At 46.6% G+C, this 26,642-nt stretch overlaps 1 protein-coding gene across 1 annotated transcript in view; it reads right to left on the bottom strand.

The window, feature by feature from the left end:
- LOC143930385 (phospholipid-transporting ATPase IK-like) overlaps positions 1-26,642 on the bottom strand; it is a 225,930-nt gene that overhangs the window by 186,219 nt on the left and 13,069 nt on the right. The window contains exon 2 of the mRNA XM_077454669.1: positions 25,745-25,767. Coding sequence (XP_077310795.1) covers positions 25,745-25,767 — 23 coding nt within the window. The remainder of the gene's footprint in view (positions 1-25,744; positions 25,768-26,642) is intronic.

Here is a 26,642-nt window from a genome sequence, read left to right as displayed (position 1 = left end):
GGGTAGGAGCAGCCCAGGGACATACTTTATTACATACAAAAGCTGCAAGGGACAGGCTGCTCAGTCACCCCACATGTACAGACTCCTGCACATGAGCCAGACAGAGCACAGCCTTTCAGCATTAGATGACACACTGCCTCTGCATAGCTCCCCTGTCCCTACTCCAGACCCATTTGACACGCTGCAGGAAGACACACAGCAACCCACACTGACTGAAATCCTGCGTGCAGTCCAGTGATGCATGGCCTCAGTGGAGGGAATGAAAGAGCAGTTTGCGGGTCTTACTGAAACATTGTCCCTTATGCGACAGGATCACCAGAAAATTAGTGAGAGAACCATGGCTGTGGAGGGCAGAATTAGCGATGTGGAAGATCAGTTACCTCCAGATGACTTTGAGAACCACCTGAGGCGGAACAATGTCCGTATCGTGGGGCTTCCTGAGAAAATAGAGGGTCGGGACCCCACAGCATTTACAGAGCAATGGTTGCAGGATATATTTGGCAGGGAGGCCTTTACCTCACTGTTTGCTGTTGAGCGGGCCGACCGTATGCCACCGCAGCCCCTTACCCCTGGCAATCCACCAAGATCCATGTTGGCCCGGCTCTTGAACTACAAAGACCATGAGATAATACTAATGCCATGTACACACGAGCGGAATTTCTGACAGAAAAAGTCAGACAAAATCTTTTTATTGTATATTCTGATCGTGTATATGCCTTGGACTGTTTTTTTTTTTTTTTTTTTTTACGAAAATTCTGACGGACCTAGAAATAGAACATGTTTTAAATCTTTCCAATGGAACCAATTCCTATCGGGAAAACCGTTTGACTGTATGCTGTTCCAACGGACCAAAAACGACGCATGCTCTGAATTAAGTATGAGACGGAGGCTATTGGCTACTGGCTATTGAACTTCCTTTTTCTAGTCCCGTCGTACGTCACTGCATTCTTAACGATCAGACTTTGGTGTGATCATGTGTACGCAAGACAGTTTCAGTGGAACTCTGTTGGAAAAAACTTTTTTAAGATTATTCCGAAGGGAAAACCGGTCATGTGTACGTGGCATTGGACTTGCAAGGGAGAAATGCTCTGTCATTTTAACCACTTCAATACAGGGCATTTATACACCTTCCTTCCCAGACCAATTTTTAGCTTTCATCGCTCTCACAATTTGAATGCCAATTACTCAGTCATGCAACACTGCACCCAAACAACATTTTTATCATTTTTTTCATACAAATCGAGCTTTCTTTTGGTGGTATTTAATCACCACTGGGTTTTTATTTTTTGTGACATAAGTGAAAAAAAAGAACTAAAAAAAAAAAATAAATAAAAAAAAAAAAAACACCTTTTTTTAGTTTCTATGATAACATTTTGCAAATAAGTCATTTTTGTTCATAAATTTGGGCCAAAATTTATACTGCTACATCTGTTTGGTAAAAAATAACCCAAATTAGTGGATATTATTTAGTCTCTTTGAAAGTTATAGACTCTACAAGCTATGGTGCAAATCATTGAAAATATATCACATCTGATCACACCTGATGCACTGATGGCCTATCTAATTTCTTGAGGCTCTGCAATGTCAGGAAAGTACAAATACCCCCCAAATGACCCCTTTTTGAAAAGTAGACAGTCCAAGGTATTTAGTAAGAGGCATGGTGAGTTTTTTGAAGTTGTAATTTTTTCCCACAATTCTTGGGAAAAAGAAGAATATTTTTTTGTTTTGTTTTTTGTTTGTTTTTTTTACAAAATTATCATAATAACAAGTTATTTCTCATACCCAGCATATGCATACTTACAATTACACCCCAAAATACATTCTGCAACTCTTCTCGAGTATGGCAATACCACATGTGTGGGACTTTTACACAACCTCAACGTGTATTCTATGAGGCATGGGCTGCAAATAGGTACTCGGGTACTCTGATGGGCTGGAGACAGGTACTCCGTTACTCTGATGGGATGGAGACAGGTACTCAGATGGGCTGTGACAGGTACTTGGGTACTCAGGTGGGCTGTGACAGGTACTCGGGTGCTCAGATGGGCTGTGACAGGTACTCGGGTACTCAGATGGGCTGTGACAGGTACTCGGGTACTCAGATGGCCTGTGACAGGTACACAGGTACTTGGATACTCAGATGGGCTGTGACAGGTACTCGGGTACTCAGATGGGCTGGGACAGGTACTCGGGTACTCAGGTGGGCTATAACAGGTACTCGGGTACTCAGGTGGGCTATAACAGGTACACAGGTACTCGGGTATTCAGATGGGCTGGGACAGGTACTCGGGTATTCAGATGGGCTGGGACAGGTACTCGGGTATTCAGATGGGCTGGGACAAGTACTCGGGTACTCAGATGGGCTGTGATGGGTGATGACAGGTACTTTAATGGCAGGTGACAGGTCCTCTTTATTGGGGGGGTAATCAGTGTGTGCTGGTGTACACTAAGCGGTAACGAGATGTTACCGCAATCTCCTCCTCACACACGATCAGTGTGTCTGTCTATTCTATGAGGCATAAGGAGTCTTTTGAACAGTTCATTTTTTTCCACCAGTCCGAGGGACACACCTCATCTACGATCGCCGCGAAATACTGAGGACGTCATATGAAGCCCACCAAGAATGGGAGATCCCATCTGTGGGCGTCATTTGACTATGTCACGGGATTGAAGTGGTTAATGGGACTAAGGTGTAATTTTATCCTGATTTCTCGGCTGAGGTGCAACAAAAACAAGCTAAATTTAAAGAAACGCCTACAAAAAATCTAGGTTACATATGCAATGCTGTTCCCTGCCAAACAGGGCAAGCTACTTTCTTTGTCCGGGTCTTTACCTCGCTTTGTGGCTAATTGAATCAGGTCCTCCAAAGAGGCGGGGGTCTCTACTCTAGCTAATTCGTCCTTCAAAGTTTCGGAAAGGCCTTGTCAGTATTGGTACCTGAGGGCAGCCTCATTCCAGCCGGTGTCAGCTGACCACTTATGGAACTCGACGGTATAGTCCTCCACTGGTCTCTTTCCTTGTGTTAAGGTGTGCAGAGTGGCTTCAGCTGTAGCAGTACGTTGTGGGTCATCATATAACTGACCAATGGAGTTAAAGAAGGTTTCCACCAAGTTCAGGAGAGGACTTCTTTGTTCCATAAGGCTATGTGCCCATGCCTGGGGTTCTTTGGATAGTAAGGAGATGATAAATCCGACTTTCACTATTCACTTTCACTATTTCAGAAGAAAAAGTCCTTGGTTGCAGGGCCAGATATAAGGAGCAGGCATTTTTAAATGCCCTGAATTTTTTTCAGTCGCCCGAAAATCGTTCGGGCGTAGGTACCCTCGGTTCAGGAGTCTCCATCATCGGAGCAGGCGGTGAATGGGCCTGTGGTAGGGAGGTACTCACCGAGGCCAAAATGCAGAGAGCGGTGGCTGTTGCGACTCAGGGCACTCAACCCCTGGAGGTGATACAGGGAGTGGGTTGCACCAAGAGGCACAAGCCTCCCGCGGGATACCTGACTTGTGTGAAGGTCTGGAAGAGGGCTTGTGCAGGATGGACCGGACCAGAAGGTAAGTAGCCAGCAGGTCTGTAAAACAGGTAAAGAAAGTGCAGAAACAGGCCGAGGGTCAAACACAAGTAATCAGTCCTGGAGCCAGCAAGGCTGAGTGCAGAGGATAATCCAGAGGCAGGCCCAGGGTCAAACACAGGTATCAGTCCGAGAGCCAGCAAGGCTAAGTGCAGCAGACAGGGTATAATCCAGAGGCAGGCCGAGGGTCAAACACAGGTATCAGTCCGAGAGCCAGCAAGGCTAAGTGCAGCAGACAAAGGTTAATCCAGAGGCAGGCCGAGGGACAAACACAGATATCAGTCCGGTGGGCAGCAAGGCTAAGAGTAGGAAGTCCATTAACCAAGCCAGGGGACAGGTCAGGAGAGAATCAGCATAGTCTTCAGGCAATCTGGGTCACAACAGGAAGTGGCAAACAGGAACAGGAAGCAGAGGAACACAGGTGAGCTGAGACAAACCAGCAACTTGTCTGTGTGCTAAGGATCCTTTTATAGGCTGGTTGGGGAATTCACGTTATGCGTGTGCTTGTGCGCACTCGCGCACGCCTTTCAGTAGGGCCGCGAATATGCGTGCGCCGGAGCGCCGATCCATGGGGAATTTGTGTGCGTTTTTGCACAGGGAGATGGTGAGTTTGATACAAATTACTTCCCTGATACATACATGGCAAGGCTGGTATGATGCCTGTTGACACTTCAAGTTTATTATATATAAATAAATATATATATATATATATATATATATATATATAATCTCTATATACACACACACACACACACACACACACCCACAGCAGGACACTTTACAGTTTGCTTAGATCAGTACTTTGACTAGCTTCTGCTACAGTGTTAAGCATCAAGTTCAGTTCCTTGTCCCAGTGTGTGAGCCTAGGTTGCACTCTCTTATTGTATTTTATCATGTCCCAGTTGCAGGGACACTTTTGTCGGTGCCCGGTTGACACATGGTCACTGGCCTGAGGGGAAAAGGAGGCGGATTACTCCCACCCCATCCAATATGGTGATGACTGCTCAGCAGCCAGGTTACGTGCCATTTTCTACACCCACTCTAGTTGCGCTTTGTTTTAAAACCAACATTTCATTGCTTTTCTGACCTGAACCTGACAATTTCAGTGAGGCCCGGAACGGAATAGACAGAAAAGAAAAAGTAGTGCAGGGCCGGGCATGACAGTATGTTTAGGGGAGATAATGCATGAGTTAATATGAAGAGATAAGAGGGAAGGGGACAGTGAGTAAAGTCCAAGGGGGAGTTGTACTATATAAGAAGGAGGCGGAACTGGGCTGGGGAACAGAAAGTTGTGGAGAAAGAAAGGGGGAGGCAGTTTTTTCCTCTGCTCCTCCAACATGGCTGAGATGTCACTTGGATGAGTTTGCAGACAGCAGTGGCGAACAGGGGACTGGGGTGGATGCACAGACAGGTCGTGGTCTTTAATGGATGACCAGGTGAGTGGATCAAGGCTGGGAGGTGAGGGCATGCGGAGGTTGCGACCTCTGGCACTCTGTTTTCACCAGGTTCCTCATCCGGGGCCATGCACCAGGCGAGGAGCCCTCTGGGGGGAAAAATCCGGTCCCCCAGCAAAGAAAGCTGGCAGTCTGCCTGAGCAGGGCCTGGGCAGACTCCATGCCACCGGGCCAGCTCAGTGGGTGGGGCCACGGGCCGTTGTGTCGACCACTTCAACCCCCACGAATCGCAAAACTACTACCTCCTCCGCCTACATCGCTGCGCAGAGAGGAAGGCTCGGCGAGGGAGACTTATTAGCATGGCCATCGGGCCACTTATACAAGATGGCAGTGGAAGGACGGGGTTGACCATCCAGGTCACAGTATGTGAGTGCATTTGTGGAACTGTGGCAGGAGGCGGAGCTTCGGGGGTGAGATGGGCACTACAACGGAGGGACTCCACAGCCCCCAGGACCTCTTTGCCTGGGGTCTAATGAAACCACCGGTCCTGGTCTAGGATGACAGGTCGGAAGGCGAGCTGTCGGTGTGTGAGGAGGAGGAGCTGCAGGGATGCGAGCCAGAGATGGAGGCAAGCTAGGCGCTCCATCGCTGGCTCGCACATCTAAATGTTTTTCGTTTAAGCTGCATTGCGGGATTTGTTGGGGGTTTGGAAATGAGGGGTGCAATGTCGGCAGCGGTTGCTCTACCAGGAACAGAGGTGGTGGATGCTGGCCTACAAGTGGCGGGTGGTGGGGTCAGTGGCGCAGCGGTGGGGTTGTCAGGTAATGGTAGGATGGAGATCGTAAAGATTGCAGATGCAAAAAATAAATAAATAAATAAATAAATAATGTGAGATGTACGGGTCTCCTGGGAACACAATTAAAAAGGAAGTCCGGGATACGATTTGAAAAGGCAAGTGTGTGGAGATCTACTCGTTATGGCCCCCTTTAAAAAAAAAGGGGGGGGGAATTAAAATTTTAAGTGTATAGGGTCAAAGCAGGAAGATTAAGGGAAAAAGGATGAAGTTAAGAGGAGGTACCGATTGATTTTGCGGAAGGTGGTCGCCATTATGCGATTGTCATGTGGGGGGGGAAGAACCCGAACATGGTTCAGCATTGTTCTGTTATATGTAGGCCATTGGTAGGTGCACGTGTTAAAAAGAGGGATCTGATTGGCCATGGGATGATGAGTAGTTTAGACCGCGCGGGTCAGTATGGCTGTCTCTTCGTGGTGATCAAAGGATAGCGGCATCTGGATGCGGTTTCTGTAGTAGTAGAGGCCCCCAAAGCAGTTCCTTCAGGGGGGGTATACCCCCCTCTGGACGGTCGGCCGAAAAGAAAGGGGGGTGGGTTGGCAGTGCAATGTGAGCTCCTGTCAGTTTGGTGGTTTTTGACGTTAAACACAAGTGTTAAGGGGGTGAGGAGACCCATCCATTGTATCGTGGCTTCACATGAGGTCAATGTACAGACGAGCCTAGTCACACAAGGGATGACTTTTGGAAGGGGGTGAAAAGGTTGCAGCCTTTCATAAGTAGATACCCGGATAAGGAAATGGTGAGGCTGCTTGCCTCCGGGGTTTTTAATGGTGTCTACAGTGGGGATGGTTCCTGAGAAGGAACCAAACAAGTTTTGCCTCGTTTCCCCACTTATCTGTCAAAAAAAAAAAAAAGAGTGCGGTGCACTGTGTCTGATACACAGCTATAAGGTGGATTAGGTGTAATGGAAAAGGGGCGCCTATGGCAAACTAGGAATCCGTGTTCCACTTGCTTACAGTTTATTCAGAGAGCTTTGCCTGCTGGATAGATGCTGGCAAGAGAAGTTTTTTACTTGGATGATCGATGCCTGCCCATGGGTTGCTCAATTTAGTGGGCCATGGTTAGATGTTTAGTTCTTTACCGGAGTGGGGGGGGTATAGACGTGTCGGTCCCTGATTCAATCATACATGGCTTGGACGTTTTTGTGTGTTGGGCCGCCTTCCTCTGGTGTGTGTGCGATTATACTTTATACATTATAATTAGAGGGTACTAGTGCGCTTCACCTTGCTAATCTATGTGTAAAAAACCAAAAAAAAGTATAAATAATATTAAAGTGTGGAAGCAGCCTGCAAAAATAGTGATCTCCACACTACTAGTGATACAGTAAAAAATAAATAAATTGCGGCGCTAACCATAAAAAGCCTATACAATCAATAATTGACTAAAAAATATAAAAAGTGCAATAAGTGTGAATCACCTCACAAAGTGCAAATTGTGCGATTCAATAAATGCAACTAAAGTAATTGCTGCGATAATAAATGTGCTCACATAATATATACATGCCCAAAAAGAAAAAAAGTAAAATCCAAGGACATTAAAAAATGTGCAAAAAACAATTTTAAAAAACAAAACAGATATGTAAATAATAAATGCTCATAAATTCCAGTTCATGCAAATGCTTCGTGAACAATAAACAAAGTCCATGCATAAAGGTGACTTCCACAGTGTGTACTAATCCAGTGATTCAATTCAGTGCCAAGCCAGTGCACCACCTGTTTCCCCCAGCCTCTCACCTCAAATACTTGATAAAGAAGCACAATTTAAAAGCCAAAGCTATTTCATCCACAATCGTCCAGCAGCTAGTATCCAGCTGAATCTTTCTAGTCTCATTATGTGAGAGGTGAAGAACCTGGGAAAGAAAGATTCAGCTGGATACTAGCTGCTGGACGATTGTGGATGAAATAGCTTTGGCTTTTAAATTGTGCTTCTTTATCAAGTATTTGAGGTGAGAGGCTGGGGGAAACAGGTGGTGCACTGGCTTGGCACTGAATTGAATCACTGGATTAGTACACACTGTGGAAGTCACCTTTATGCATGGACTTTGTTTATTGTTCACGAAGCATTTGCATGAACTGGAATTTATGAGCATTTATTATTTACATATCTGTTTTGTTTTTTAAAATTGTTTTTTGCACATTTTTTAATGTCCTTGGATTTTACTTTTTTTCTTTTTGGGCATGTATATATTATGTGAGCACATTTATTATCGCAGCAATTACTTTAGTTGCATTTATTGAATCGCACAATTTGCACTTTGTGAGGTGATTCACACTTATTGCACTTTTTATATTTTTTAGTCAATTATTGATTGTATAGGCTTTTTATGGTTAGCGCCGCAATTTATTTATTTTTTACTATACTTTATACATTGCAGCACATTGCAGGTAGGTTCATAGTGCCTTTGGCTGCAAAACACAGGGGGCCCGATGAGTGATATTGTACTATTTTGTTTTGGCATTGTAATTGTTTCAGGAGTTACGGAGGGTCGTCTGCTGGTGACCAAGTTGGAGGTACTATAGAAGGGGGTTTGGGAGGCCCAGGGACTGTGCGAGGTACAGTTGAGGACTTTGCAGTCGTTGCTGGGTAAGTTCAAATTCGCCTGCCGGTTTTATTGCGATGAGTGGGTTTTGGCCGACAGCTGCCGTCTGCTACAGTGGGGGTTTCAGGCCCCGGCCAATTTAAACGGTTGAATGCGGAACATAGGGAGGGTTAGAAGGTTTGGTGCGAGTTCTTGGCCACATACAACGATGGGTGTGGATGCCAGCCCGGTGAGTAAGGTCAATGGAAAAAGAGGTCACAAACACAGCGGGGTAAACGGGTTTGGGGGAAATTTTTCTTTCAGGGGCAATAGAGTGAGGAGCTTTGGCCCCAATTTTGTTGGGTGGAAGTGGGGTGCTCATTCGTAAACAAGTGCTATTGGAATTTTTCCAGTGGTTCTGGCTATGGAGCTGGGGTAAGGGTCATGCAGGAACCTGACACGGAGCTGAATTGTGATTATGTGGGTGTGGTTTACGTGGTCAACCACATGTCCGCGTTGTCACAACTGGTCATACGGCGGCTACGCCGTTTTGTGTTGAGTTAGATGCAGTTGAACATTTTCTATATGCTATTCATCTTGAAGGCATCGGAAACACGGGGGGCTTACTCCTTGCATCTATTTTCAGTGGGACAGGTTCAGAGTTAGCCGACCACAGAGGGAGAGGAGTTCCCTACCTGGGCTGGATATGGGAGATGGCATTGGAGTCACCACAGGAGGTAACAGGGTAGTCAGCATGGGCGGCTTACGTGAAGGTATGAAAGGAAGGGTGGGTTGTTCGGTGCAGGAGTCTGAGGTCAAACATGGCTATGTGGGGGGTAAGGTTGTTGGTGGTACTGTGGTTCCAGGAACTTGGTAAACGGGGGTCAGTGTCTGCCATTGAGCAGAAACTGGTGGGTTTTTGGCTTTTGTTTACCCTAATCAAAGTGTTAGAGGGGTGGAGGTGCTGCTGTTTGTGTTACCAGGCTTCAGGGTGATAATAAAAAAATAAAAACACACGGTACAAAACGGCAAGGGAGTTTCTAGGGTTTGGAACAGATGGCATGGGGGCCAGTTCATGTGGCACAAGGCTGAGAAGTATTGGTCGAGGTTCCAGTTTGGGTGGGTGTTCTGAAAATGTCGCTGGGATGCAAGGTTGAATGGTGCAGAATACGATTCACACTCCTTCCGCATCGGGCGGCTGTAGAAGCTGCCAGATGTGGGTTGGATGAGGCGGCGGTAAGGAGGAATGGTAGGTGGGAAGCAAGTATTCTGCACTTACCTATGCCTTCATGTGGTGGTGGAATAAAATATATATAAAAAAAACAAAAACAAACATACGAGTGGGGGGTGTAGGCTGTACATACAAGCTTTGTTTGTGGTGTGGGGTGGGGTGGGGTATGTTGGTTTATTTTAAAGTTGGTGCTGCCTTTGTTTGGTGGTTTTTGCATCCAGATGGAGGACTTATATGCCTGGTCTGGATTTTCTTTGTTATCTGGATGTTTGTTGGGGAACCAGGAGAGCAAATGCGAGATCAGTTGGCAGACAGTTGGGTAGCTAGAGGAGGGAGGCATGTGTTCACTGGCTAGGGGTATGTGGGTTGAGGTGGAGCAAGGTGATATCGGAAGTGGAACGTTAGGCGCGGCGTGATAGACCACCGACCGTTTAGGTTATGCATGCAAGGGGCAATGCTTTTGGGTTCAGATGATCAGGGAGCTGATCTCGAACGTTAAGTCATACATTTTACGACTTCGTACGGTTGCCTAACACTCAGGTAGTGGGGAGGTTGTGGCTCCGAATGGGGGGCATGGTGATCAGGCAAGTAGAGGTGTAAACTAATGTGGGCCTGTAATTGAGGGTGTTGGAATACACCTTTAGGTAGTGGGGATTGTTTTCTGGGCGCTGGGTTCCAGCGCGCCCTGGGGATGTGAGGGAGCCCTTAAGGGTAAGGTGTCATTTTTGTGGGTTGTGGCAGTGTTTTGTTGGTCTTTGATGGTGGCAGTAAACATATGTGATGGAAAGGGGTGGGGGGCTCATCGGTAATATGTGCCCCTCCGGTGTATTCCAGGAAAAGGTTAGCTGGAATACTGTAATGGTTGCACTGCGGGAAGGGAAGGGTTGTCTCCGAGCTGATTATCCACTGGAGGCCTATCATGTGGAAAAAGGTCCCGCAGTGTATTGGTGGAATATGTGTTGGAGTTCGGGGGTGCCTTCAAAGACCAACAGACCGGAGTTAAACAAGTTGTTACGGAGGTGGTATTTTGGTATACATTTGATATTGGCGTTATTATATTATATGGTGTGAATAATAAATAGGCTACTATGGCCATTTATACTCCAAAAATTAAGGTGTGGTCTCATCATTTTAGAAGCATAAGAAAAGGGGAAGTTGGAGTACAAGTGGTATAGCAGTAAGAGGCAGGTTGGGTATCTCTGAACTACACTGGTCAAGTATTTAACCAATTTCATCCTGGAGAAATTTGGCCCGATTATCCAACAGATTGAGACACTCTCCCACTCAGGCACTTGGTCTGGAACTTTACATAACAACGCTGTGCTAACCTAGTGTGTTTAATATGGCTACCACTCTAATAGCATCTTGGAATGTTTGAGGCGTGCATGACCGGCTAAAACGCACTAGGATTAGCTCTTGTCTAAATAAATTCCATCCGGCCATAATAGGCCTACAGAAACCCCACCTCACAAAAGACACAGGGGGTTATTTACAAAAGGCAAATCCACTTTGCACTGTAAGTCCACTTGGAAGTGCAGTCGCCCTAAATCTAAGGGGTAGATCTGAAGTGAGTGGAAGCTCTGCTGATTTCATCATCCAATCATGTGCAAGCTAAAATGCTGTTTTTTGCACTTGCAGTGCAAAAATGGATTTTCCTTTAGTAAATAACCCCCACGGTGTCATTTTTGCAATATTGCTGGGTGGGCAAGGCATACTCCACACACTTTGCATACTCTCGCGGAGTGAGTGTATTGGTCTATAAGTCCTTGGCTTACCAGGAATTAGACTCCGTAGTAGACCCAATGGGAAGATATGTGTTTCTGTACTGTAAATTGTTTACCTTGAATGTGATTATTGCCTTTGTGTACATCCTCCCTCCATTTTCTAGAGAGATATTGCAGCTCCTTCTGACAAATCTGGTTGACAAGCCTGAAGTCCCCACCATGATCATGGGAGACTTTAATGGTTACTTGGATCCAGGGCTCAAGTCCTGTGGAAACGCATGGGAACGGAGTTCCTGTACTTTTTCTACAACAGGAACTCAGTTCCCGTTAGCAGCCATGTCCTGCAAGACTTTGAAGTATGCGAGCTGTGTGGCAGGTGCTACACCAGCAGCCGCCGACACAGCTCGCAATAGTAAGTGCCGCACACCTGACCATTCAGGCATTGCCAGTAGGGGGCCCCATGACAGCTTCCGCTTCAATCTACCTGTCAATCACAGCTAGCTGATGGGTAGATCAGCTATTCTGCTCACAGGACATGCAGGGAGAGAGGTGAGCTGAGGGAGGAACATCAGTTTGGGGTGGTAAGCTGAGCACAATACAGATAACGTGCAGTTAATTTATGAACTTTCCGTTTAACCCTGTGTTATCCAAACTCTGTTCAATGAAAAGTGTAAACTCACCACATAAACACTCTATATACAAAATAACATTCCCCAATAAAGATCAGAACATGATGTTCACATTTGCATGGAAGCACAATTGAATGAATGCTAATTATTCAGAGAATTACCGTATTTATGTTTATTGAGGATTGTTTTTTTATGTACTAACAGTTAAGCTTCAGACACACAATACGAAAATTGAATGAAAAATACCACTTTTGAGGCATTCGTGCATATGAGCGTATCATTTTTTTTTGGTGGGTGAGTGGATCTTGGGTGGGAGTTCCCACACTTTTTTCCCCAGGACTTGACCCCTGCTTGGATCCCAGGCTGTACAGGCACCCTCCCCTGGGTGGCAAGGGGTGGGCTGGACAGACGTATGGCGATTGAAATACCCTACGACTAAGCAATTCTCATGCTTCTCTCTCCTGCATTGATCTGTGTGGGCTCCTCACATCCTTAACTTGGTTACTACGGTGAAGTACTTTCCTAGGGGGATTTCAGACCACTCCCCTATGAGGACACTGAACATTGAAGCTCGGGGATAGGGATGAGGACACTGAACATTGAAGCTCGCGGATAGGGATGAGGACACTGAACATTGAAGCATGGGGATAAGGATGAGGACAGTGAACATTGAAGCCTGGGGATAGGGATGAGGACACTGAACATTGAAGCCTGGGGATAGGGATGAGGACACTGAACATTGAAGCATGGGGATAAGGATGAGGACACTGAACATTGAAGCTCGGGGATAGGGATGAGGACACTGAACATTGAAGCACGGGGATAAGGATGAGGACATTGAACATTGAAGCACAGGGATAAGGATGAGGACACTGAACATTGAAGCTCGGGGATAAGGATGAGGACACTGAACATTGAAGCTCGGGGATAAGGATGAGGACACTGAACATTGAAGCACAGGGATAGGGATGAGGACACTGAACATTGAAGCTCAGGGATAAGGATGAGGACACTGAACATTGAAGCACGGGGATAAGGATGAGGACACTGAACATTGAAGCTCGGGGATAGGGATGAGGACACTGAACATTGAAGCTCGGGGATAGGGATGAGGACACTGAACATTGAAGCTTGGGGATAAGGATGAGGACACTGAACATTGAAGCTCGGGGATAGGGATGAGGACACTGAACATTGAAGCTTGGGGATAGGGATGAGGACACTGAACATTGAAGCGTGTAGCTCAGGATAGGCACTACAAGTCCCAGCAATGCAAAACCTAACACGGCACGTAGCTCAGCATGGTTGGTAAATAATGATACTAGGTAACAAGGGAAGTATTAGTGTTGTAACGCACGGCCCAGTGTTTGTATTGTGTTTAACATCACTTCCGTAACATTATGTGATGGTTTCGCTGAACTGTATTGCCGAAACTATGTTGGAACGCACGGCGCGAGTGTTTGGAACGCATCGCGCATGCGCAGTACGCAATTTCTGGCGGCCACGTCACTTCCGCAGCATCCCGTGATAGGCAGCAAAATATGACACTACACCTCCATGGCAGCATACCAGTGATAACTCCACCCCGGAGTCCTCCCCTCAGGATAGTTACTAGCTTATAAAAAGGAAACCCATACCCCCCCTAGCATTCTCCTTTTTTTCCTTATACCTGATGGATAGTTTTGTATGTGTTCTTACCTCTGCCTGGCACAGCTTCCGCCTGGGTTCTGGCCTCTCCCAGACATTGTCCCCTGTCTTGGGTTGCTAACAGCACTGAAAAGAGGGGAGCCCCTTCTGAGGGTCTTTTGGGGCAGCAGCAACAGCTTCCTAACAGGGGCTTCAGTTCTGCAGACAGGCTATGCTGGTCTTTGAAGGCAGGTAGGGGCTCTTTCTGAGTCTATTTTCCTTTGCTTACCTGTCCCCCTCCCCCCTCTCCATTTAAAGAGGAGGGCCGGTTATACAAAAAAAAAAAAAAAAGTCAGCAGCTGCAAACACTGCAGCTGCTGACTTAATCAACACACTCACCTGTCCAGGGTGCCCGCGATGTCGGCCGCCCGAGGCCGACCCGTCCCTCGGCTCTCGGGTCCCGGTGCTGCCATTCCTTGTAAGGGAAACAGGCAGTGGAGTCTTACGGCTTCACTGCCCGTTTCCTACTGCGCATGCGCGAGTCCCGCAGCGCTTTCTGAATGGGACGCGCTGTGTTCTGGAACACACAGTTCCCAGAATACAGCGCGACTCATTACCCAGAAGACGCCGCGACGAAGACAGAAGACAGAAGATCTCCGCGGAGGAGGAAGAGGAAGATTAGGAGAAAGTGCCTAGCAACAGGTATTTCTGGTAAGTAAAAAAAAAAAATTTTTTCATTTTTTTTTTTTTTTATATTTTTTTGTAATTTTTAATATTTTTTTTGTTTTCAGGGTGGCCCTCCACTTTAAGCTCAAACAAGCTAAAGGTGTCAGGCTCTGATAAAATTGTCCTGCCTGGGAGTGCTTCTGCAACTCTACCATTTCAACTTAGTAAATGGTCTATTCCTTACCTTTCTCAGGCCGCGTACACACGCGCGGACTGTTTGCCCAACCTTGTTCGTCAAACAGTTTCGGCAAACAGTCCGCTCAAAATTTGCATGAGCGGACTTGCCCACACACGAGCGGACTGTTTCAACGAACTGTTTGCCAAACAGTCCGCTCAACTTTTGAAATGAACGGACTCGCCCACGTAAGGCGGAGGCAAATCCACCCATTTCGAGCGCGTGTACAGGTAGGCGGGGCCCGCGAAGGAGACGTCGCGGGCTCCGCCGCCTGGAATGGGCTTAAAGGGGAACCCCAACGCCGAAAAAAATCGGCGTGGGGGTTCCCCCAAAGTCCACACCAGACCCTTGTCCGAGCACGCTACCCGGCCGGCCAGGAAAGGGGGGCGAGCGAGCGCGCCCCCCCTCCTGAGCCGTACCAGGCCGCGTGCCCTCAACATGGGGGGGTGCCTTGGGGAAGGGGGGGCCGCGCGGCCCCCCCACCCCAAAGCACCTTGTCCCCATGTTGATGAGGACAAGGGCCTCTTCCCGACAACCCTGGCCGTTGGTTGTCGGGGTCTGCGGGCGGGGGGCTTATCGGAATCCGGGAGCCCCCTTTAAGAAGGGGGCCCCCGGATACCGGCCCCCCACCCTATGTGAATGAGTATGGGGTACAATGTACCCCTACCCATTCACCTGTGAAATAAAGTACAAAAAAAAACACAACACAGGGGAAAAAATATTTTATTGCACAGCTCCGGGGGTCTTCCGTCTTCGGGGGTCTTCTCGCCGGACTCCTCCGCTATGTGTGTGTAGCTCTTTTACTAGCGGAGGAGTCCGGCTTTCTTCCTCCCCGCCGCCGGCCTCTTCTCCCGACTTCGGGGGTCTTGTCCCCCTCTTCGGTTCTTCTGCCGGGCCACCGCGCCTTCTTGTAGCTCTTTTACAGGCGGTGGCCCGGTCTTCTGTCGCCGCTGTCGCTGTCGCCGCCTTCCGTTCTTGTTCTTCTTCTTGTTCTTCTTCTTCTTCTCCAGGCGATGTTGACACGTCGCTCCCTCCGGCCGGAATGCCAGGGACACGCTCCGCTGCCACTTATATAGTGACAATGGGGCGGTGTCACATGGTATATGTCACATGGGTTGGTCACATGGTGACCCCGCCCCCTTACGATGTCATAGTCCCCATGTGACATCAACCCATGTGACCAACCCATGTGACATATACCATGTGACCCCGCCCCATTGTCACTATATAAGTGACCGCACAGCGCGGCTCTGGCATTCCGGCCGGAGGGAGCGACGTGTCAACATCGCCTGGAGAAGAAGAGGAAGAACAAGAAGAAGAACAAGAACGGAAGGCGGCGACAGCGACAGCGGCGACAGAAGACCGGGCCACCGCCTGTAAAAGAGCTACAAGAAGGCGCGGTGGCCCGGCAGAAGAACCGAAGGCGGCGACAGAAGAACGGAAGGCAGCGGCGACAGAAGACCGGGCCACCGCCTGTAAAAGAGCTACAAGAAGGCGCGGTGGCCCGGCAGAAGAACCGAAGAGGGGGACAAGACCCCCGAAGTCGGGAGAAGAGGCCGGCGGCGGGGAGGAAGAAAGCCGGACTCCTCCGCTAGTAAAAGAGCTACACACACATAGCGGAGGAGTCCGGCGAGAAGACCCCCGAAGACGGAAGACCCCCGGAGCTGTGCAATAAAATATTTTTTCCCCTGTGTTGTGTTTTTTTTTGTACTTTATTTCACAGGTGAATGGGTAGGGGTACATTGTACCCCATACTCATTCACATAGCGTGGGGGGCCGGTATCCGGGGGCCCCCTTCTTAAAGGGGGCTCCCGGATTCCGATAAGCCCCCCGCCCGCAGACCCCGACAACCAACGGCCAGGGTTGTCGGGAAGAGGCCCTTGTCCTCATCAACATGGGGACAAGGTGCTTTGGGGTGGGGGGGCCGCGCGGCCCCCCCTTCCCCAAGGCACCCCCCCATGTTGAGGGCACGCGGCCTGGTACGGCTCAGGAGGGGGGGGCGCTCGCTCGCCCCCCTTTCCTGGCCGGCCGGGTAGCGTGCTCGGACAAGGGTCTGGTGTGGACTTTGGGGGAACCCCCACGCCGATTTTTTTCGGCGTTGGGGTTCCCCTTTAAGCCCATTCCAGGCGGCGGAGCCCGCAACGTCTCCTTCGCGGGCCCCGCCTACCTGTACACGCGCTCGAAATGGGCGGACTTTCCGAGCTGGAACAGTCCGCTCATTTCGAAAGTACAGCGGACAGGCCCACACACGGGCGGACTGTTCGCTCAAACACAGTTTCAGCGGACAGTTTTTCGGAATTTCCGAAAGACTTTGTCCGTCCAACTGTCCGCTGAAACTGTCCGCTGAAAGCCCACACACGAGCGGACTGTCCGCCCAAACACTGTTCAGCGGACAAGGTTGGGCGAACAGTCCGCCCGTGTGTACGCGGCCTCAGAGATGTATGTGGGTAGGTGTGTATATAGGTGTATATGTATATATGTGTTTGATTTAATTGAATTGAGTGATTAAACCTTTGTATGCTTTGGTATGCGGTAAGGATTAGTCAATATGTTTGTGAATGTACATATATGTGTATACCTATATAATTCTAGGGAATATGGGGTCTTTGGGGAGTATTTACTTTTTTCGCTTGCAGTTAGTTAAAAATATGTATATGTGTGTGTATGTAGTGTATGTATGTATATGTATATGTAATATGTGTGTATGTGTGTGTGTGTGTGTGTGTGTGTGTATATATGTATATGTGTGTATGTATCTCATCTGTAATAAAGAAAAATAATATATATATAAGAAAAAAAAATCGTAGGATTAGATAATGACAATTTTTTTTAGGAGCCTTTTTATTCTTTCCTGTCCATTCTTTTAGCTTCTATTTCAGTCGCCTTTTCCGCCCTTACTTGCCTTCACAATTATGAGCCAGCCACAGTTTCACCAAGATCCTCGCTTTCTTATGAAAGGGCACATACATACTTTATAAAAAAAAAAGAAGAAGAAAGGAATTAGACTAAAAGAGTGCCCTGGGCTGTTACTCTCGTTTCAGCCCTATACACCAGAACACATCTAACCAGACTTCTGGCCACCAAAATGGACACTCCAGTCTAAGCTCAAGACACAGCCGTTCATCTAGCTCCCATCATCAGTCTAAAGGTCATCCTCCAAAAGGCAGCAGTCAAGCAGCCCATCCAGATGAGAGATCAAAGAGTGTAGGGCATGTGGAGCGACGCCTTTACCAGATAAACATATCTGCCAAAATTGCTTGCAGGGTTATGCGATTCAGGGGACCGAAGTTGAGCAGGTCACAGACCTTATTAAAAGAATAGTCAAAGACTCCTTAACTGAACTAATGCAGGTGAACCCCTCTCTGCAGGGTTCCTCTGGTGGGAGTTATCCGTTCCTGGCCCGTCTTTTGCAGCCCCTGTAGGCGCTACATCAAGCCCACCTACCCAAGCAGGAGATAAAAGTGGCTCGGAGGACACCATAGATGAATCGGATCCATGTGGATTACATTTTTTTCGCTAGCGCAACCAGTTGTATTGGCGGTTAAACAAGCCATTGGTTGGGAAGAAGCAGTAGAGCCTCCAAAAAACAAAATTAAAAAACAAAATTGTTTCCCCTTCCTGGAGGAATTGAAAGATCTAGTGGAGGGTGAATGGGGAAAAAGCAGACAAACGTTTTTCCTTGAATAGACTTCAGAAGTTATATCCTCTGGCGGATTCGGATGCGGCTTTCCTGGACACTCCTCCGGTAGTTGACGTGGCGGTAGTGCGGCTGGCAAAGAATATTACCCTTCCTATGGAAGATTCGGCTTCCTTTAGGGACCCATTGGATAGATGAATAGATGCGGACCTGAAGAAGGCCTACCAGTTGGCTGGCGGAGCTTGCAGAGCATCGGTGGCCCTGGCTTCAGTCTCCAATGTGGTCAAAGTGTGGACGGAGAATATCAAGGAGGCTATTTGAGAAGATGTCCCCAAAGATATTATTAAAGCTTTGGCTGAGCTTAAAATATTGGCAGATTTTATTGGAGAGGCTGCAATAGACACCATGAGATATTCAGCCAGGGCAATGTTCCATGCTGACATGGCCAAAAGAGCATTGTGGCTAAAGCTGTGGGCAGCGGATGCGGAATCCAAACAAAATTGGTGCAAAATACCGTTTGATGGGAAGGCCCTCTTTGGAAAGAGGCTGGAAAAGGCAATCTCGAGAGTGACTGGGGAAAATCAGGGTTGCTCCCCCAGGATAGAAGGGTTAGGCGTTCTCGAGTGGTGTCGTCTAAATATCAGTGGTCTAGAAACAGAAATTCCAGCAACTTCCGGCAAAGTAGGGACTCCAAAAGGACTTGGAGAAGCATGCAGGCTACTTTCTTGAAAACAAATAAGCAAAGAAGTCTCCCCAGCACCCAGGAGTGTGCGAAGTCCTTTTGACAAGAGGTCATCCCCACCAGTAGGTGCCAGTTTGAAGGAGTTCGCAGAAGCCTGGCTGCACAGATGCAGGGACCTGTGGGTGGTATCTACGGTCAGGTTCGGATATTTATGGACGTTCCAAGAACAGCCCCCACAAGACTCATTCATTCAAACAAAGATCCCAACCTAACGTCAAAAGGCAGAAGCTCTGCAAAGTTACCTTCAACTCCTGCTTGTGCAACAAGCAGTGATACCTGTCCCTCCCTCCGAAAGATTCACAGGGTTCTACTCTCCTCTCTTTCTTACCCCCAAAAGGGGTGGAGAGTGGAGGCCGGTAGTGGATCTGAAAAGGTTAAATCAATTTATTCAGTTGGAATCCTTCAAGATAGAATCATCACAGACGATCATACAGGCAGTTCAACCAGGAGACTGGATAATCTCGGTGGATTTGCAAGATGCGTATTTCCATGTGCCCATGCTGCCTGCCTTCCAAAGGTTTTTGAGGGTGGCAGTAAGATCAACTCACGTTCAATTTCAGTGCCTTCCTTTTGGTCTGTGCACATCGCCAAGAATATTCTGAAAGGTGTTGATTGCAGTTCTAGCATTCCTCAGAGAGAAGGGACTTCGAGTTTTCCATTGTCTGGACGACATCCTATCGCTAGCATACAGTTCAGACCAATTGGTAGAGCATAGGCAAATTCTTCTATCCACTCTGAAAGAGTTTGGGTGGCTAATAAACACAGGAAAGAGGGTCCTGATCCCGACACAAGCAATGGTTTATCTAGGTGCCCTCTTTGACACCAAGGCAGGCACAGTGCGCCTCCCTCCCCCCCCCCCCAGAAAATGACAGCGATCGCTCAGAAAATGGGCCACGTAAGAACGCTATCTCACCTTTCGGTGTCAAATTGCCTAAGTCTGATAGGGACCATGTCAGCCTGTATACCGATGGTGCCATGGTCCCATTGGCATCTGAGGACTTTTCAATGGGGCTTTTTGACACAATGGAAGAGGAACTCACTGTATCAAAGGATAGCGATATTGACATCCAGGAAGAGGGGTCTGCTATGGTGGACAAAAGAAGACAACATCTCGAGGCCTCGCCTCCTACAGGGCCCTCTTGGACCATCCTTACCACCGATGCGAGCGCGAAGGGGTGGCGGGCACACTGTGGTCACCTGGAGATACAAGGGAGATGGGATATCCCCACGGAGGGAATAATATCCAATATCCTGGAGCTGCGAGTGGTTTATTTGGCACTGATAAATTTGGAGGAACATGTACGTCAGAAACAGGTGCTGGTCCATCTGGACAATAAAGCAGCGGTAGCATATATACAACGTCAAGGGGGAACTCCCAGCCTCATGCTGTTGAGAGAGGTAGAGCCTATTATGTTGTGGGCAGAGAGAAATCTGATGGATTTGAAAGCAATTTATCTCTCGGGGCCGTTTGAATCAACAGGCGGCCCCCCGCACCCCAAAGCACCTTGTCCCCATGTTGATGAGGACAAGGGCCTCTTTCCGACAACCCTGGCCATTGGTTGTTGGGGTCTGCGGGCGGGGGGCTTATCGGAATCCGGGAGCCCCCTTTAATAAGGGGGCCCCTGGATACCGGCCCCCCACCCTATTTGAATGAGTATGGGGTACAATGTACCCCATACCCATTCACCTGTAAAATAAAGTACAAAAAAACACAACACACAAGGGTTAAAATAGTTTATTGCACAGCTCCGGGGGTCTTCCGTCTTCGGGGGTCTTCTCGCCGGACTCCTCCGCTATATTCTTCTAGCTCTTTTACTAGCGGAGGAGCCCGGATTTCTTCCTCGCTCTTCTTCTGACTTTGGGGGTCTTGTCCCCCTCTTCGGTTCTTCTGGCCGGGCCACCGCGCCTTCTTCTAGCTCTTTTACAGGCGGTGGCCCCGTCTTCTGTCGCCGCTGTCATCGCCGCCTTCTGTTCTTCTCTTCAGATGTTGCCTCGTCGCATCCTCCACTCACAATGACGGGGAGAAGGCGCGCGGCGACTTTTATATTGGGACATCACCGGGTGATGTCCCCGCCTATTATGATGTCACAGTCCCAGCATCCTCTGGGACTGTGACACCATAATGGGCGGGGTCATCATCCGGTGATGTCTCTATATAAGTCGCCGCGCGTCGCGCCTGTAAAAGAGCTAGAAGATGGTGCGGTGGCCCGGCCAGAAGAACCGAAGAGGGGGACAAGACCCCCGAAGTCTGAAGAAGAGGGGGCGGCGAGGAAGAAAGCCGGGCTCCTCCGCTAAGTAAAAGAGGATAGCGGAGGAAGTCCGGCGAGAAGACCCCCGAAGACGGAAGACCCCCAGAGCTGTACAATAAACTATTTTAACCCTTGTGTGTTGTTTTTTTGTACTTTTTTTTTTACAGGTGAATGGGTAGGGGTACATTGTACCCCATACTCAATCACATAGGGTGGGTGGCCGGTATCCGGGGGCACCCTTATTAAAGGGGGCTCCTGGATTCCGATAAGCCCCCTGCCCGCAGACCCCCGACAACCAACAGCCAGGGTTGTTGGGAAGAGGCCCTTGTCATCAACATGGGGACAAGGTGCTTTGGGCTCCCATGTTGAGGGCACGCGGCATGGTGCGGCTCAGGAGGGGGGGGGGGGGCGCTCGCTCGTCCCCCCCTTTCCTGGCTGGCCGGGTAGCGTGCTCGGACAAGGGTCTGATGTGGACCTGGGGGGACCCCCACGCCAATTTTTTCAGCGTTGGTGTTCCCTGTTAAGTCCATACCAGGTGACGCATCCTTCGCGGGCCCCGCCTACCTGGAGACGTGCTCAAAATGAGCAGACTTTTCTCCGGGCGGGAAAAGTCTGTTCATTTCAAAAGTATGGCGGACTGGCATACACATGGCCGGATTGTCCGCCGAAATGCAAGTACTTTCGGGTAAAAAAAAGTCCGCCGGAGGCTACACACGGGGGGGATTGTCCGGCAGACTTGAGTTTGCCGGACTTTTCCACCCGATTGTTTGATCGTGTGTACGTGGCATAAGAGAATTTTATACAGTCGTGCAATGCTATTTTTTGAATTTCCTTTCATGACTAGCCTCTCCGTCGTTGTATAGTCTTCTATAGATCGAATTGTCTAATTGAAAATCCTGTACGGATTTAAAAAATTTTTATTATATCCCTCAATTGCACATTTTCTTTTTTAATCAAATTTCCTCCAACTTCCCTCATCCCAGGCACAAAAAATTTATTTTCCTTTAAATAAATCAAAGGTGGTACCCTGTGCCATATCTTTAAGTATAGTGCTTGTTATATCATGAGTATTCTGCCCTAATGTTCTAAATTGTGGTGGATTCCATATTATGTGACCTAAATGTATATTACTCATCGTGAATTCAATATTAGTCCATCTTATCGCTAGACTCTTTTGTCCACTCGATTAATCGTGAAAGCGATGCCGCATTATAGTATTTTTTATAATCTGGCACCACTAGACCTCCGTGATTTTTTCCTCGATATAGTACCATGGCTGAGATTCAGGGTTTTTTATTACGCCATATAAAATTAGATATTATATCCTTTAAAGTTCTAGGATTGTGGGATTCTTAAAGGGAGCATCTGAAATTTGTAGAGGATTTTGGGAGTTATAATTTTTATCACGTTTATTCGTCCAAACCATTACAGGGGGCTAGTTGACATTTTTTTTCGTTTCTCTTCTTATCTCGTCTAATAAGGGTATATAATTAACCAGGTAGGTTTTCCTCAAGGTGTCAGTTAGTCTTATTCCTAGGTACTTAATATCTTTTCCCCATGAGAAATGAAATTCTTTTGAAAGTTTTCCTTCCTCCAATTTATTTATATTAATGTTTAAGATGTCTGACTTATTAGGTTTTATTTTAAGGTTTGAAAATTCTCCATATTTTTTTTTTTTTTAGGACATTCAACAAATTGGGGATCGTTGTCCTAGGGTTCGTTATAAAGAAGAGCACATCATCAGCAAATGCTGCGATTTTGTGCTCCTCCTCTCCCACCTTTATCCCCCTTATGTACACACTATTTCTAATGTAAACCAATAGAGGCTCTAATGATAGTATGAACAATAAGGGGGACAGCGGGCACCCCTGTCTAGTTCCATTTTTCATTAGAAACGGACGAGAGTACTACATTCACTTTTACCGATGTTTGGGGATCCTTATATAACACTTTTATCCAATTGATTACTCTGGGGCCAACTCCCATGGCCTCCAAAGATTTCAGCATGTAACCCCAGTCTACCCTGTTGAAGGCCTTTTCAGCATCTATCGACAGGAGTAGACTGGGGTCCCCGCTAATCCTTGCTGCCTGCAGGAGCAATAAAGCCCAAACACCATTATCCTTTCCTTCTGTGCCATTCAGGTGTTCAAATCACGTACAGTTAGGTCCATAAATATTTGAACACAGGCACACTTTTCATATTTTTGGCTCTGTATGCCACCAGAATAAAAGTAAAAACCAAAAAAATCTAAATGAATTTGAACTGCAGACTTTCAGCTTTAATTCAAGGGTTTAGACATGAATATCAAGTACATATTTTAGGAACTGCAACCATTTTTATATACAGCCCCTCCATTTTCAGGGGCTCAAATCACCTTTGCTACGTTTTGCTGAATCTGGGCTGGCAGCATATCTCTAAACACTGCAGACTTCATCCAGCTGATTCTGTCTTTTGTCACATCATCAATAAACACCAATGACCCAGTGTCACTGGAAGCCATGCATTTTGGGTAAAGTGTTGCATGACCACGCAATTATCACTTATATTAGAACAGTGCCCCATAGCAAAAAATGGTCAGGTCTTGAAGGGGTAAAGCCTTCTGGAGCTGAAATGGTTACTATGTCCATATGCATGAAGCACTATTTATTTAGGGTAGGCTGCCAATACAAGACAACAGAACCTGGACCTGAATCTTTCATGTTTAATGCAGTGTGCACAGTGCTGTGCAGATATGTTGTCACCTACTCTACTTGTACATTGGGGTGCTATGCGTTTTACCATAAGTTACCTCAAAGCAAGATAGCCAGCAGAGGTGGGGGACTTGAGTCACATGACTTGACTTAAGTCAGACTTGAGTCACCTGTTTGAGGACTTGCGACTTGCTTGACTGAATTTAATAAATGACTCGACTTGACTTTGACTTAGGCTATATGACTTCACAAGTTGGCACCATAACACTACCACCACTAACTAACACTACCCCTAACTGTAACCACCACTAACACACTAACCGCAAGCCGCCATCTGCCTACCTGATCAGAGTGTCATGCAGACAGACGTCGGACATTGCAGTGTTCAAAAGCCGCGCCTTCTCGTCTGTGATAGGCGGAACACTCAAATTTCACAGCAGGCAGTGTTCACCCTATCACGGACATCCTCTCATCCTCGTCTGTGTTATGAGGATGAACGGATGTCCGTGATAGGCGGAACACTGAATGCTGGGAAATTGAGTGTTCCGCCTATCACAGATGAGGAGGAGGCGCGGCTTTTGAATACTGGAATGGCCGGCGATCAGGTACAGAGCTGCCTGACCATAAAGTTTATAATATACTGTATAATGTAATATAAAGTAATTTAATATAATAAATATATATAATTAAAAAAAGTGTGTGTGTATATATATATATATATATATATGTATGTATATATATATATATATATATATATATATATATATATATATATATATATATATATATATATATATATATATATATATATATATATATATACACACATACACACACACACATACACACACACACACACTAGTGAGAAGTAATTTAATATATAAATAAGTAATATATATACTAGTGAGAAGTAATTTCCTTGTTCCTCATCCCTGCCATTTTTATATGGACAACCACCTCTACATATCCTCTTCTTTATAGAGAAGATATCTTGTCAATACTAGGTTTAGTATATTGTATATGCATAGTATATTTTTATATAGTATGTTTTTTAATTCTGCTGTAGTACAATGCACAATTAAAAAATAAAGCCCACATCTTTGGTTCAAAAAGAATCTCACTCAGAATTGTCCATTAGGTCACTTATTTTACATATGTTAAAAATTGTGTTTTTATATGAAACTTGTACATAAGTGCTAGCTGATGCAACCATAGTGATTATCACACTGACCTGCACTGTAATTAAATGTTATTTTATCAGGGCATAATGCAGAGGATACAACTACCACTGACTATAAATGTATAGGGTGCTATTTACAAAGTATATTAAAACCCTAAAACTGATCTATTGCACACCCCCATATGTAGCATTTTAAGTGTCTATTCTCATCACCATTCAAGTGTCCAGATGTTGGCATTGTGTCCACTGATTTAGATGTTAAAATACTTTGTTATTAGTTTGAATTTCAAACTTTGAACTTAGTTATTTTCCCCCTCAGCAAGGACTACATTTTTTCAGACTTGTTGGCCATTTAATTGCTGAGTGTTCTGCTCCTTGTCTGCCATTTGGGCATTCAAAGTGTTTCTTTAATATGCCAAGAAAAAAAGCACAAAGCGGTTTTGTTAATGTTGAAAATAAAACAAAACCTTTCCTGAACACTGACTTTTACCTCATTTAAAAGGTGGAAATGGGGTCGATCAGTATTTTGACTTGATTTGGGACTTGACCAAAATAAGTGACTTGACTTGCTTGACTTCTAGCAGGGACTCGACTTGACTTGCTTGCTTTTCGCCACAATAACTTGGGACTTACTTGTGACTTGCACATGTGTGACTTACTCCCATGTCTGGTAGCCAGTCAGTGTCATTTTATTTTCTCCTATAACGTGATAGCTAACTGATCGTCTTTGGTTGCACATACTTACAATTTTAAGTATTATAGAACAAGCTCAGTTTATCAAAGCACTAAAATAGGTCTTACCTGTAGCAGTGTCATTGGTCATCCTAGAAAGAGAAATAAAGTTATAAACCTTTGTGTTACAGTTTTTCCGATTGCTAACATGCTTTTTTCACTCGATCTCAACAATTTTACTATGTTAAACATATTTTGTATTAGACATCTGACTATAAAGAATTACTCTGTATCTTCTTTAGCAAAGACCTGCAACACCATTGACACAGTTAAGAAATTGTAGGCATAGCTGGAACCCTTTTTATGGGGGGGGGGGTTTATGGATACAATAAGGAATTGTTAGAATACCTGCAAATATTATATTGCTATGTCCCCACTAGGTAGCATTAGGGCACTTTCTTATAGGGTACTGCCCTCTAAAGCCTTGTACACACGGTCGGAGAATCCGTCTGAATGTGTCCTATTGGACCGTGTCGTCGGATAATCCAACTGTGTGTGGTATGCATCAGACTGATTCCCGTCCGAATCTCCGTTGGACCCAATTTTCCAACATGTTGGAAATATTTCCCAACCAACTGGGCCGGTCGGACCTAATCCGATCATGTGTAGAGCATTTTGATCGGACCAAGTGCCACGCATGCTCAGATCAAATTCCTACATCAAAGCTATTGGCTACTAGCCTGAATGTAGTCCCATCGTAATGAAATTACGTCATCACGTTCTGAAAGATCGGATTTTTCGCCAACTTTGTCCGACCGTGTGTATGCAACAGTTTCGGACAAGATCCGACGGACAAAATCCGACGGGCAGAATGCGACGGATTTGGTTGTGGAAATCTCCGACCGTGTGTACAGAGGCTAAAAGGCAGTTGATTGCGGCTGCAAGCATTCAAGAGGTAACCCTGCTGATTCTAAAATGTATTATTTTTTTTTGTTTGACTGGGGGACCTTGTATATCACACTGCAAT

The sequence above is a fragment of the Lithobates pipiens genome, unplaced genomic scaffold (assembly GCF_037356315.1).
Source record: "Lithobates pipiens isolate NorthernLeopardFrog02 unplaced genomic scaffold, aLitPip1_a1.2 Scaffold_25, whole genome shotgun sequence".
Classification (NCBI taxonomy): domain Eukaryota; kingdom Metazoa; phylum Chordata; class Amphibia; order Anura; family Ranidae; genus Lithobates; species Lithobates pipiens.
The sequence above is the reverse complement of the archived record's forward strand: the minus strand, read 5'-3'. Positions and strand labels throughout refer to the sequence as shown.